This window comes from Theobroma umbraticum, unplaced genomic scaffold (assembly GCF_002168275.2).
Source record: "Theobroma umbraticum cultivar Fairchild unplaced genomic scaffold, ASM216827v3 scaffold_12.0, whole genome shotgun sequence".
Taxonomy (NCBI): domain Eukaryota; kingdom Viridiplantae; phylum Streptophyta; class Magnoliopsida; order Malvales; family Malvaceae; genus Theobroma; species Theobroma umbraticum.
Window position 1 is genome coordinate 2,583,804 of NW_018397272.1, and position 12,738 is coordinate 2,596,541.

The following is a 12,738-nucleotide window of genomic DNA, read 5'->3' on the forward strand; positions in this document are numbered from 1 at the left end:
TTGATTAAACCCTAAAAACTTTACAATTTAAAAGCTTTTGGGGCATGTATTCTTTTTCTTTTTCTAACATTTCTAAATAATTTAAAAGAATTAATAATTAAAAGTTAAAATATATTAAAATTTTAAATTCAAATTTTGAAATAAATAAGATAAAATGTATGTGACAAATTATGTCCGTAATTACAAGACAATGGATTTTTAAGAACCGAAAAAGCTGATTAGTCTGATATTGATTTATCATTACTACCATCTATATCTTTTAGTCTGTAGGTCTTATTAATTAGTTTTATTTTATTAAGGAATTCAATTGAAACAAAAATTTTGGTTTTTCACTTCGAGCACCACATCATAAATATGTTGAATACATATATACCATCTCCAAGTGGAGGTTTTAGACTCATTTTAATCCCTTCATTATGTCACAAGACTTAATTGGATAAAATGCATGGATCTCCTTTTACAGTTTACTATTAAAGTAATTAATAATTATGTAGCATCGTGACCAGTCTCATGGCCTACCATTGATTTGGTGGTCGCTCCCTTCAACCAAACTATGATAAACTCCACCATGTTTTTTTACCCTAATTTTCTTGGCAAAAGTTTAGACAACAAGGTATGGCCATTAAGCTATGTCCCCAAGTTGGCTTTCTTGCATCAGCAAGGTTACACTCCAAGGCTACTTCAATCCAATCTAATCTATTTACTGGTAGGAATAGCATCGGGACTGGGTGGCCACCCGTAGCTATCTCCTCATCCTTGACCGAAGCAGAGCTTTGAACCTTCCATCTCCATTCCTAATTTTATTTATGGAGACAATAGCATTTTCAATCACCATCTCTTTGCATCCATCGTGATATTTAGTCCATAATTTAAATAGACTAATTTTAATATAAATAAGTTTTGTTTCATCGTTAACATAATGGTTTTAATCTATCATTTATTGATTTATTCTTAATACATGCATAAATTTATAGGTTTATATTTTGATATATTTATGTACACGTGATTGACATTAGTAAGAAATATGATAGTGAAAGGCAGAGTATGATTTTCTTTTTAATGGAAAATTTAAGAATCTTAAGAAATTTTAGGCTATGATAGCCATAATTATTACCAGAGAAAGACCCGTAACTTGGAAGTTATGTGTTAGTTTCTGGTGGATGGCAAGAGATGTGAAGAAAAGTAACCTAACAGGTTAAACAAATCTAGCAAACAAGTGGGAAATACATCAATGTCTGTCTCTCTTATCTTTCTTTTTATTTATTTTTCCCTTAAGACAATCTATCACTTGGGGAATTAACCCTTCATCACCTCAACAGAACTAAAGAAACCCCATCTGCTCAGATGGATTGTACAGGAAAAATCATTAGAACTTCGATCCATACCTTTCTGAAATATTTTCACTACTTCACCACCATCCCAGTTCTCCTACTGCTTCCTTTCTCAGCGTTTGTCCTTCTTTCACAGGCGCTTATCAAATACAATTCACCACTTCTTTCCGAAACCACCTATGCTCAATTGGATTCCATCTTTGATCTTGCAGGGTTTTCTTTCTCTTCTCCGCTCAAATCCCAAGCTGTTTTTCCCTTTGTTTTTAGTCTGCCTTTTGCACTTTCATCCTTCATCATAGCAAAAGCGTCTATAATTCAAGCTTTCAATCAGCACAAACTATCTCTTCAAGCACCCTTTTTCAGTTTTAAATCACTTTATAAACCTCTACTCTTAACACACCTTTGCAGCTTAGTCCTGATCATTGCCATCATCTCAGCAACCTTTCCTCTCCTTTTCATTTCCTTGAATTCTCTGAAAACATGTTGGTTGCCAGATATCAGCCTGATTCTACCGGCTTTTGGAGCTGTTTTCTACTGTTTCTTAGCCAACACGATTGTGGTTTGCAACTTAGCCTTGGTTGTGGCAGGGATGGAAACTTGTAAAGGACATGTAGCAATCTATAAGGCCTGTTTGCTAAGAAAAGGTAAAAATTCTATGGCTCTCTTGTTGTTTCTCCCAACAACTATGGGTCTTGTTTCCATTGAAGCCTTGTTTCGATTCAGGGTCATAAGAGTTTACCAGATTTTGGGAGGGCTTAATTCTTCAATGGCTTTGGAAGGGTTACTGATTGCATATTTGTATTCCCTCCTTATTGTTCTTGACACAATTATCTGTTGCCTATTTTACAAGAGTTGTGAGTCAAATTCCATGGCAAGTCGAATCCATTGAAGTTGCTATGATATTGAGCTTGTCCAAGAAAGAGAGTCTTCTTGATCAAAGCTTTTCTTTGAATGACTTGTACAACATCATCAAGTTGTTATAACACTGTAATTCAGCATTGGAAATCAAAGAAACTATAGCAGGTATAGCTTAGAACCCGGAGCAAATAGACAAGGTTGCTGCTATTTTCTTGAGTTGGTTAAAATTCCCTCTTCAAAGGCTTGCATTGCAGCCTCATAAATTATGTCAGCCAACTTCCATATAAATAGGAAGATTTTGCACTTTTCTTTAATGTCACATGAGGTAAAAGAAAAACAGACACCAAATTGTATTGCAGGAGAAATAATGTATAAGAAAGTTGAATGAATGAATAACTATATGCAGTGATCAGGTGAAATATTTTGCTTTCAGGGATTCATGACTCGATCAATAGGCTACCTATTACCTAAGCTAATATCCAAACCTTATGAACCTTCATGGGCTGGAAAGCATTCTGACTGAAGCTATATACATAAAAAAATCAGGCCTAGCTTCTCCAGGCCTGAGTTAATGCACAGCCTGACAGCCTAGCTTGGTTATTAAAGGTTCAAGAACAGGAAAACCCCAAGGGTCAAGGCCCAATTAAATGAACAAGTGAGATGAAAGATCCTGTTTACTCTCTTTAACTCAACTTGCATACGACTGGCACCATCATATTCTCATCCCTTGTAACAAAGCATATTTAAAAGAATAGAAAAAGACAAAGGGAAATGCTTAACAACATTGTCCATTTCTAATGAACCGTTCTTCTATTACCAATTAAGGGAAACAAAATTGGAGAAATGTACTAATCTATACTTTTTTAATTAAAGATTATTTTCTTTCCCCCAAAAACTACATATATAAAAAGCAAAATCAGCATCAAAAGACATTCCATCCGCATTCCTTCACAGAAATTAAGCAGACCATATGTTTCATACTTTGAAGTTTTGTCCCACTTTAAGGAAAAGCTTTTTCTCTTCAGAGTCTCAAGACAAAAGTATGGACGGAGACAATGAATTCAGTGATACAAAACACAATAAATTTGGTTGGTCTAATGTCTGGTTTAGTTGGACTTTGCCTTCGTCCCTTTTGGGCGGCGGAAGTTACCTGGTAAAGTTCTTGGAAATATATATATGTATATGTTTTGTATGGACGGTATCAAAAGACTCTATAAGGGGATTAAAGTAGACAAAATCATTTGGAGAGACCACCCAAAACATTTCGCAAGAGCAATCTATTAATCTCACTTCTTCAATCCAAAGCAAAGCTTCCCAATAGCCTTTTGAGCAGACTTTGATACAGTTTACAGCATTAAACCTAATCAATTATATTTTCTATAATCATATATTTATAATCACATTACATTATAAAATATTAAATATCGTTTAAAATAAATAAATCTGATTTCATCTGTTACTTCTTTATTATTTTGTGAAGAATTTGGTTCACTTCGCCTTTATTATTGTCTTTGTGCATGCATACACACTTTGGTAACCAACACAGGAGTAGGTCTAGTCTGACCAACCTTCTATAACATGGTTTCAACCCTAAACAAACAGGGGATGCCGGTGCTTGTCACCAAATCAAACCTAGCCATCAAAACTATATTGGGTAAATTCTACTTAGATTTTTTGCAAGTTCAATTTTTTCTTCTTTAATATTTTGTGATTTCTTTTTTTTTTTTTACAATGAACACGTGAGGTGGTTGATTTTGTCTAATAAGATAATTAAAATATCCTTAATTCAAAATTAATTTATATATTCATATTTAAAAGTATTTTTATAATTTCACTGAAAAAACCTCCTTGTGAGAATAAAAATTATTCACATGGCACAAATAGATGAAAAAAATATTCACAGGATGTAAATTGAAAAAAAAATCATAAGTTATCATGTGAGAAAAATTAAAATCACAAAAAACGTAAATGAAATTTACCCAATTATATTATATTATATTATATATAAATCAAAATCACCACTTTTTTTATTTTAATAAAATTGGAGTCTGTCATTTTATTAGCAAGATGGGAATAAGAATTTTATTTTATTTTATTTTATTTTTTGCACTTGCTGCTGCTTCTTCCTTGATTTTTCATGTTGGCATTATTCACATTATTAGCCCTTATATAGCTCCTTTTTTAAAAGAAAAAAAAATAAACATTTAGAGCAGTTGTTCACGATGCTTGCATGTTCTATTCTTACTTTGAATGAAATCCATGCTTAATCCTGCTTCATTCATCTAAAATTAAATGGTTTAATTTTCGTGTTGGTTTCTTCCAAAATAATGTCTATTTCTTCTTTCTTTTCTTTTTTTTCCTTTTAAAGACTTAAAATCAAACACTTTCAGGTAAAAACTATACTGCACATGAATGATGAAACCACCTTCTTATCCATCTGATGATATATATGTTTTGGGTTTTCTAATTGGTCCAATTCTACATAGTTTCTAGGTTTTGTTCCTAATCCATTTTTATTACTAATCTATAAAATGATCATAATTAAGAAAATTCAAAGTAATTAAAAAATCACACACATTTTACTTTGGAAAGACCAAAAGGAAATGAATGAGTCAGAGCATTCCCCAGCTTTATATATTTTTTAAAGTACTATAGGGTGGGATATCTATTGACTATTGATATATAATAATGCATGGAAGTATGATTGAAAGCATAATCCATCTACCTTTCAAACTTTATGATGGGAATCTAAAATTACACTTTTGATGTTAATGAGGCCTGCCTGAGTCACTTTTGAAACTCTTAAATCTCTACCTAATTCCTCAGACCCAATGATCAAGTGTTAATTTGCTAGTTAGGTATGATTAAAAATTAAAAAAAAAAGTAAAGAAAGACTGCCCAATTAAATAAAGAATGATTCAACAATACTTATTCTAAATAAACGGTTTGTAGGATTTGCTTTTAATAAGAAACTTTTCAAGCATGAGTTTCCCTTTTATTATGTCATCCAAATACTTTTTTTTTTTTCAATAGAGAGCTTATACTAAACATTTGGAAGTGTTGTATCTTATATGTATATCGTATCATATAGTAAGAATAATTTTATGTGGATTAGAACGATTATTTAAATCAAGATCTTTGAAAATTTGCATATTTGGAATTGAAGTCGAACAATCATTAGTACTTAATTCTTAATGATGTTATTAACATTCATATGTCAAGATTAATCGGTTAATAGGGCGATCTTAATATATCTTTATATATATACTAAGATGGTGCCCGTAGCTACGCTACAGAAAATGTTACAGAAAATATAAATTATGTTGTATTGAATTTCAATTTGATATCTTCAAAAGGTAAATTATTTGTAAAGAAAAAGATAAATTGATATTAATTACAAAAAGTTATTTGTTTTAGTTTCAATCATGAGAAAATTGGTAAAAGATAAATTTATTTGAATAGTATATTTAACAGTAACAGTTCGTTAAGTAAAACGGACAATAAACTAATCAAAAGAGAACACCATAAGCAAATTAAATTATCCAAAAAAAGGTTCCTGCATTTGGTTAAACATAGTGATCATACTATTAGATGACTGTCAAATATGTCTTTTTCTCATTTGTTTGGTTTATGTTATTGTGTTGCTTCCGCTAGACCTGTTGTATACATGAAAAGAAAAAATTTGTTTAGTGTCTAATTTTTTATAGGCTTTTAAGTTAAATTAGTAAAAGATTTGAAAAGTAAGGTAATTAACATACATGATTTTTGATTGTTTTACTGATGGTTCTTCTTGGATTAAGTCCTCAATTGTTTTGGTTGTACCTTTTTCTGTTTCCCAACCATCAAGCAAGCTTTCTTTGACATTGTTACACTCAAAAACCTTGAATCCCAACAATTCTTGATCAATAGCTTTTGTTGTTAGTCCAACCTTGAATGTTCTCTTTGTGTTTATCAAGGCTTAAACAGGAGCTGGAAGAATCATTTTGTTAATTTCTTTGATGGCAGCAAGTTCTGCTATGGTTGCTCCAATTAACTTTTATGCTTGCGGACCAAAGATCATCAGTTGAATTTCATTAGTTGTATCTTGGATTGTTAGCTCCAAAATCATCCTGTTCGAAATAGATAAAAATATCATTAATGTCATTTTATGGAATAATATTTTGTTTGTGAATTTGATGATGGAGTTTTAGTTTTCTTACATCAGTACTGGTACTTTTTCATCATGGGTACTATACCAAAATTTGTCAGATAGATATTTCAATCTTTTTGCACATTCGTTGCATGCATTATAGTACCATCCATTTGGTGCTTCTATATTGACTATCATTCCTGTGAGCTCAAATTTCTTGTTCTGAAAGATAATGTAAATGTTATTGTTAATTTATAAATGGTTCTAGGTAAATAAATCTTTGTTGTTAAAAATATGATAGTATAGATAGATTTTTACCATTGTTTTCCTTGGTTCTATTGCCAGCAAGTCTTCAACTATTGCTTTTTGGATCGGAGTTGATTGAGTAATTTGTAGGGGATTTCCCTCTTTCATTTTTTGCAGCTGGGCATGAATTGGCTCATTTTGGTATCTGTAATTTTGTTTTGTCAGTGATAAGTAGAATACTTTCAAGGTTGTTTTAAATTAAATAATGTAATTTTTCAGTTTGCACAACATCACGTCGCCTTTAGTTCCTCTACTTCAGGAATAACAGGATCGATATAAATTTTGGTTGTAGAGCAGGAAGATGCATATATGATCCTACAAAATGTTATTAGTTAACTAACTATGGTTTTTTATGGTAAAAAGCTATGGTGATTGTATGAAACATTTGTAATGATCAACTTACGCATATAAGTCTTGATCATTAAACTAGCTATAGCAAGAACAATGTTTGGCTTGTTTCGAAGTAGTTCATCTTCATTTATTTCCAAGGCCAATTCTCCATACAACACAACTTTGATTGTACTATTACTATAAAAAGTTTATAACAAAAGAAACATGGTATGTTAAGTAGTCTATTTATATTAAAATGCCTATATTTACATGTAAAAATATTGACATAAAAATATATTATACACTCCTCATAGTAATTACTTGAGATTTTGTAGATACGTGTCCCTTTTGAGAACAGGAGTGCTTTTGTGATTCAGGTGGACTTTGTTTGCAGAAGTTATTGTTGTCAACACTCCAATGACATCTATAATTTTAGAATTGAAACAACATAGTGTAAAAGTTAGAAGTTAAATGACTGAATGTGTTTGATTATGTAGGATATTTGTTTTAATACCTGTCAAAACGTAGTTCTAGTATATTCTGTCATGAAGTTTGGTATAGTCTGTAAAGTTAAAATGATGAGTAGGATATGCAATTCCATCTTCATGAATTTGCTTCACTTGCGTTACTTTTGAAAAAACGATCATCAAATCACCAGGCAAAGCATTGTAGCTGGTTTTGCTTTTCATAACCCGAAATTTATCAATCAAATATACAAAGCCTTCTTTTAGAATAGATTTGAATTGTTGTGCATCTGAACTTCTCATCATTACTTGCATTACATTTTTCTGGAAGAGATAAAAACAATAAATTTGTATTTTAGTATATTATTAAAAAGTGTAAAGTAAGAAACATTTAAGTAAAGGTTTTGATTTTTAATAAGTTACCTTGATATCAATAACAATGAAATCAAAGCTCAAAAGTGTATGTGGATTATCCGGTGTTGTTGACTGTCAGATTCGTATGACCTTCACTTTCACTAGTTTTGGTGGTTTGTATAATTCCAAGTCACTTAGTTATTGCTGGTCCATTTCCACGTGTTGTAGTAGACTTAAAAAAGATTAATATATCAGTGCATAATGTAAATATAGTAATAACAAATGATGTAATTTAAAGAAGTTAAAAATTGAAATATAATGTAAATTATTTTTACAATAAGTTATTTATGAAGAGATTGTTAAATGTATAGAAAAATATTAAGAAACCAAGGCAATCAGGAATAAAAAAATTAATATCATATTGACTGGTCAGAGTGATACAAATATCAAGTAAAAGGCTAGAGTAACAAACATATATTTGATGAAAAAAAAAGCTTGAAACGAAGATCTGAATTTCATGACTTGTATTCAATACATAAACAAATGTGACCTTAACAGAAAAGAGTACCCAAATTGGCAATTGCATTGCATTGCATTCTAAGCAGCTTCCTAACAAATAAAGATTCTCGACATGCAAGATTAACATTTCAACTAAAAATTGTAGTTTGATTGCAAAAACAGAAACAACAATAGAAAATTTTTTCCATATCCATTGAAAATGGAATTTATAATGGTAACTGGTATAAAAATCATTATGTCAATATTAGTTTTGTTGTTCATTATGCATGAACTAAGAAAGAAGTGAGCTTAAAGTAGTAGGGCAGAGATGATTAAGTATTCTATTTTTAGCTGCACTAAATTAATAAATTATGCTTAAGGAAACTTTGATATTTTGGGATATCAAATGAGGGAAGATACTTAGTAGGAAAAAAAAGAAGTAATACCTGTAAAAGTATTGGAAGCAGTGGCTAAAGAGCTTTTGGAAGACAGAATCCAGGAATGACAACAGGCCTTCCTGCAAGTGAATACCCCAACAAATAAAGATTCTCGACATGCAGGAATAACATTTCAACTAAAAATTGTAGTCTGTTTGCAAAAATAAAAACGCCAATAGAAAATTTTTCCATATCCATTGAAAGTGGCATTTATCAATGTAACTGATTTAGAAATAATTATGTTAATATTGTTTTTGTTAGTGATTATACATGAACAAAAAAAGAAATGAGCTTAAAGTAGAAGGGTAGAGATAATCAAGTATTCTACTTTCAGCTGACCTAAATTAAAATGGGGGAAAACAGTGGCAATGGAAGACACTTAGGAGAGAAAAGAAAAGAAGAAATACCTGAAGAAATATGGGAAGTAGTGGTTGATGAGCTTTTGGAAGACAGATTCCAAGAATTATAATAGGCTTACCCTAAAAGAGAATACCCCAACAAATAAAGATTCTGGACATGCAAGAATAACATTTCAACTTAAAATTGTGATGGTAATTGGTATAGAAATCATTATGTCAATGTTGCTTTTGTCTTTCATTATACATGAACAAAGAAAGAAATGAGCTTAAAGTAGTCAGGTAGAGATGATCAAGTATTCTGTTTTTAGCTATAATAAATTAACAAATTATGGTTAAGGAAATTCTAATTTTTTGGGATACCAACATGGGTGAAAGGAGTGGTAATGGAAGGTTTTTATGAAAGCAAAGAAAAGAAAAAAATACCTGAAGAAATATTGGAAGCAGTGGTTGAAGAGCTTTTGGAAGACAAATCCAAGAATGACAACAAGGCTTCCCTGTAAGTGAATTAAACAAAACAAAAGATGTTCAAATTTCTTAGTTTTCCTTAAACCATTCATAACTGATAATTGTCACCCATAGTAGAGATTTGGAACTGAGCTGACAACCCTTGATAAAGCTTTCCAAGAAACCTGTTAAATTTAACATAAGATGCAAAATACTATATAGAAAAATAACAACAAACTATGAATAACTCATATCATATAACAACAGTAGTAGAATCTCAATTGCTAAGCAAAACAATCAAGGTAGATATCGTGTTTGGAGTTTAAAAAAAAAAAAGCAAAGGTAATCTTTTACCTTATGTACCGTCACAGTAAAGAGAGTTGGACTTGACAGGGGAGGAAATGGAAATTGTGTAGTGAGCAGAAAAGAAACTAAGAGCAGTTAGGAGTCTGATTGTTGAAAGAAAAGATACCAGAAATAACAAATAAGAAGAATATTGTAAAATTTGTAGTTGTATCTATCTTCATATATGCAATGAGAAATGAATTGGATATTGAGAAATGAGTAGTCTTTTTTTAAATTGAGTGTATTTATTTATTTAATGATGACTGTGTGCTATGTATACTGAGAAATGAGTAATCTTTTTTTATTTTTTATTTGATTCAATGAATTGGATAGATATTAATTGAGATTTAAACATTCATGTATAATAGTAAATAATATTTAATTGTAATTAATAAATATTGTATGAATCTATCTTTTAAGTATTAAAAGTAAGAAATTATTGTTTTAAAGTTTTTTTGCTAAAATAAATAAAAGCAAACCAAAATTTTTTTAAAAATTTTGTTCAATGAATTGAATGGATATTTATTGTATTTTAAATATTCATGTATAGAAAAGTTGTCTAAATACTATATTCTAATTCATGTAAAATAAGAGGATATAAATAGTAAATAATATTAGATTGCAATTAATAAGTATTATATGAATCTATTCTATAAGTATTAAAATTTAAAAACTATTGTTTTCAAGTATTTTTTTATATTCGAATGATATAACTTGCATTGTATCTGAATATACATCTAAACAGTTAGTGGAAGATGAGCCTGACATCCTATATATGCAAAGTTAAAATCATTAATACATGATTGTTTAGGCAAGACTCATTAGGAAGTATGTATTAATCAAAATGCAAGCAATGGGTAAGAAGGGAACAAATGGGCAAAGATGAGAGACATTAAAAGCATTCCCCAATACTAAATTGTCATGCATGTTTATTGCATAAAACTTAAACATACCTCCTGTGGCTGAAGCTGTGCCTTACTTCATCCTAATTTAAAGATACTAGAATAATCAAACTGCAAATAAAGAAGGCTAGTGCAACCAACACAATCATTAAAGGCATAATAATCTTTAATTACAAACTATTACAGATCTTACTTAAGGTGTTATTCTATATTGAAGAAAACAATAAAGTTATTGATCTTTTACTGATCAATATAAAAAGAAAGAAATAATATGTGGTTGTTAGCCTATCATCCTTAAGCATGTTAAAATCATGTCCAACCATCCTGAAAATTCGAAAATTAGAATTCCAATGTTTCAACTAAAATTAAGTCAAGAAGACTCACCTAATAAAATTGAATCAATATTACTCACAAAAAAGCAGAGGAAAACAATTGGGTATAGTTGTAGTGAATCCTATTCATTCAAGCCAAACTAACCTTTGATGGCATGAATCTTCTTTGGCTGAAAAGACTAACATTAGCTGTATCTACCATAGTTTCAAACCGCCTATAGTAGTCTAGCCATTTCTGCAAGCAAATAAATACAACTTTATCAAAATTTGCATACATGATTAAAGCGATTGAAAAGAGATCAAGAAGCTTTTCATTCTTAAAATTTTTGAAATCTGAAATGCTTCTTTCTCTTTATATCTATAAATGCAAATGATTCAGCAAAGTTCTCCATTTCTACAGGATCAAGATCTATTAAAGCCAACTTTTCCTCACAACATTTACATAATGCATCAGCTCCAATAGCTGTATATGATATATTCCATCTACCTTTATCCAACCAGGCCTGCCTATGCCAACCTTCTCCTCCATTTTCAATTGCTTTCTTTATAAATCTCTGATCCATGGTTTGTTTCCCCAATCTTGAGGTTGCCTTGCTCTCAAACCATTTCACAATTATATCTGCAGTAGAAGGTGACATTTTTCTCACACTCGTTTTTACTTTATGCAATAAGTAACACACATTGTCACCTTTTCCCGTTTCTGTACTTACTTTTAAGAGTGCCTCCAATTCAGGCTCTTGTGCATGAATACTATGCTCGAGCATGCCTTTCTCAACATCAAATGCTTTGTCAACATCTCCAGTATTGTAGAAAACACTTAGAGCAGGACTATAAGAACGCAATTTAGGATTTATACCTGATTGCGTCATTTTCTTTACCATATCAAATGTCATGTGACCATCACTTATTGAAATTGCCATTCTTCCCTCAGCTGTTAAGGTTGTTTCGTTCATTGGGATATTATCCAAACACATCTTTTCATAGATCTCAAATCCCTTGAGAAGGGCATAGGAAAACAACATCAATTGTAGTTTCATCTATTTGTCTGCTGAAGCCTAGCACGTCATTAAGTGGTTATTAAATCAAAGAATTGCCAGTTACCAATGAAATATTAAGAAAATGCAAAATGACATGGTTCATCGAAGCAGTTTAGAATGTAAAAGAGAGAATATATATGCAATAATGTAATTTGTTCAGATTTTACAGATGAAAAAGTACCTTCATAAATTATGCAGATTGATGTAGCAGCTTTAAGATTGACATTTACTTGAAACCTTCACTAAAGAAAATTGTAAGGAAGAGAGAAAATAATCTGTAAGCAATCATATAGTAATTGGGAATGTACTATTTTATAATTAAGTAAAGGAAAAGAAAGTCTACCCTTAATGTAAATTTTGGAAGATTTCTTTGTACACTACATTTTTAGTTTTAGTCAATTGTTGTTTATCTTCATTCAAAATTAAGATCTTCAATCCTTATCGTGATGTAACAACCCACGCATCCCTCTTTTATGCTATGAATAAAGCATTAATTAAGAGAGAAAGTAGGTACCAGTGGAGGAGAGAGAGTCCGATACGACAGGTGAGGAAACAAAAACTGACCGGCGAATAGAAGAAAGACTAACAACAATTGGGGATGTAAAAGACCTA

The 12,738-nt window shown here is 30.7% G+C and overlaps 1 protein-coding gene and 1 pseudogene across 1 annotated transcript; one reads left to right on the forward strand and one right to left on the reverse strand.

Moving 5' to 3' along the window:
• The first annotated feature begins 615 nt into the window (after positions 1 to 615).
• Positions 616 to 2,596, forward strand: LOC149526482 (uncharacterized). Its single transcript, XM_089785375.1, has 2 exons — positions 616 to 706; positions 1,277 to 2,596. The coding sequence occupies exons 1-2, from the start codon at positions 616 to 618 to the stop codon at positions 2,218 to 2,220; spliced, it is 1,035 nt and encodes a 344-aa protein (XP_089641501.1). The 3' UTR covers positions 2,221 to 2,596.
• An 8,470-nt stretch (positions 2,597 to 11,066) lies between these two features.
• LOC110426826 (proteinaceous RNase P 1, chloroplastic/mitochondrial pseudogene) lies at positions 11,067 to 12,063 on the reverse strand (annotated as a pseudogene).
• Positions 12,064 to 12,738: the final 675 nt, after the last annotated feature.

Excerpts from the sequence above, each read along its gene's own strand:
- LOC149526482 (XM_089785375.1), top strand. The coding sequence starts at position 616 with ATGGCCATTAAGCTATGTCCCCAAGTTGGCTTTCTTGCATCAGCAAGG. Across the intron at positions 707-1,276 it reads CCAATCTAATCTATTTACTG|ACAATCTATCACTTGGGGAA; the intron begins GTAGGAATAGCA and ends TTTTCCCTTAAG.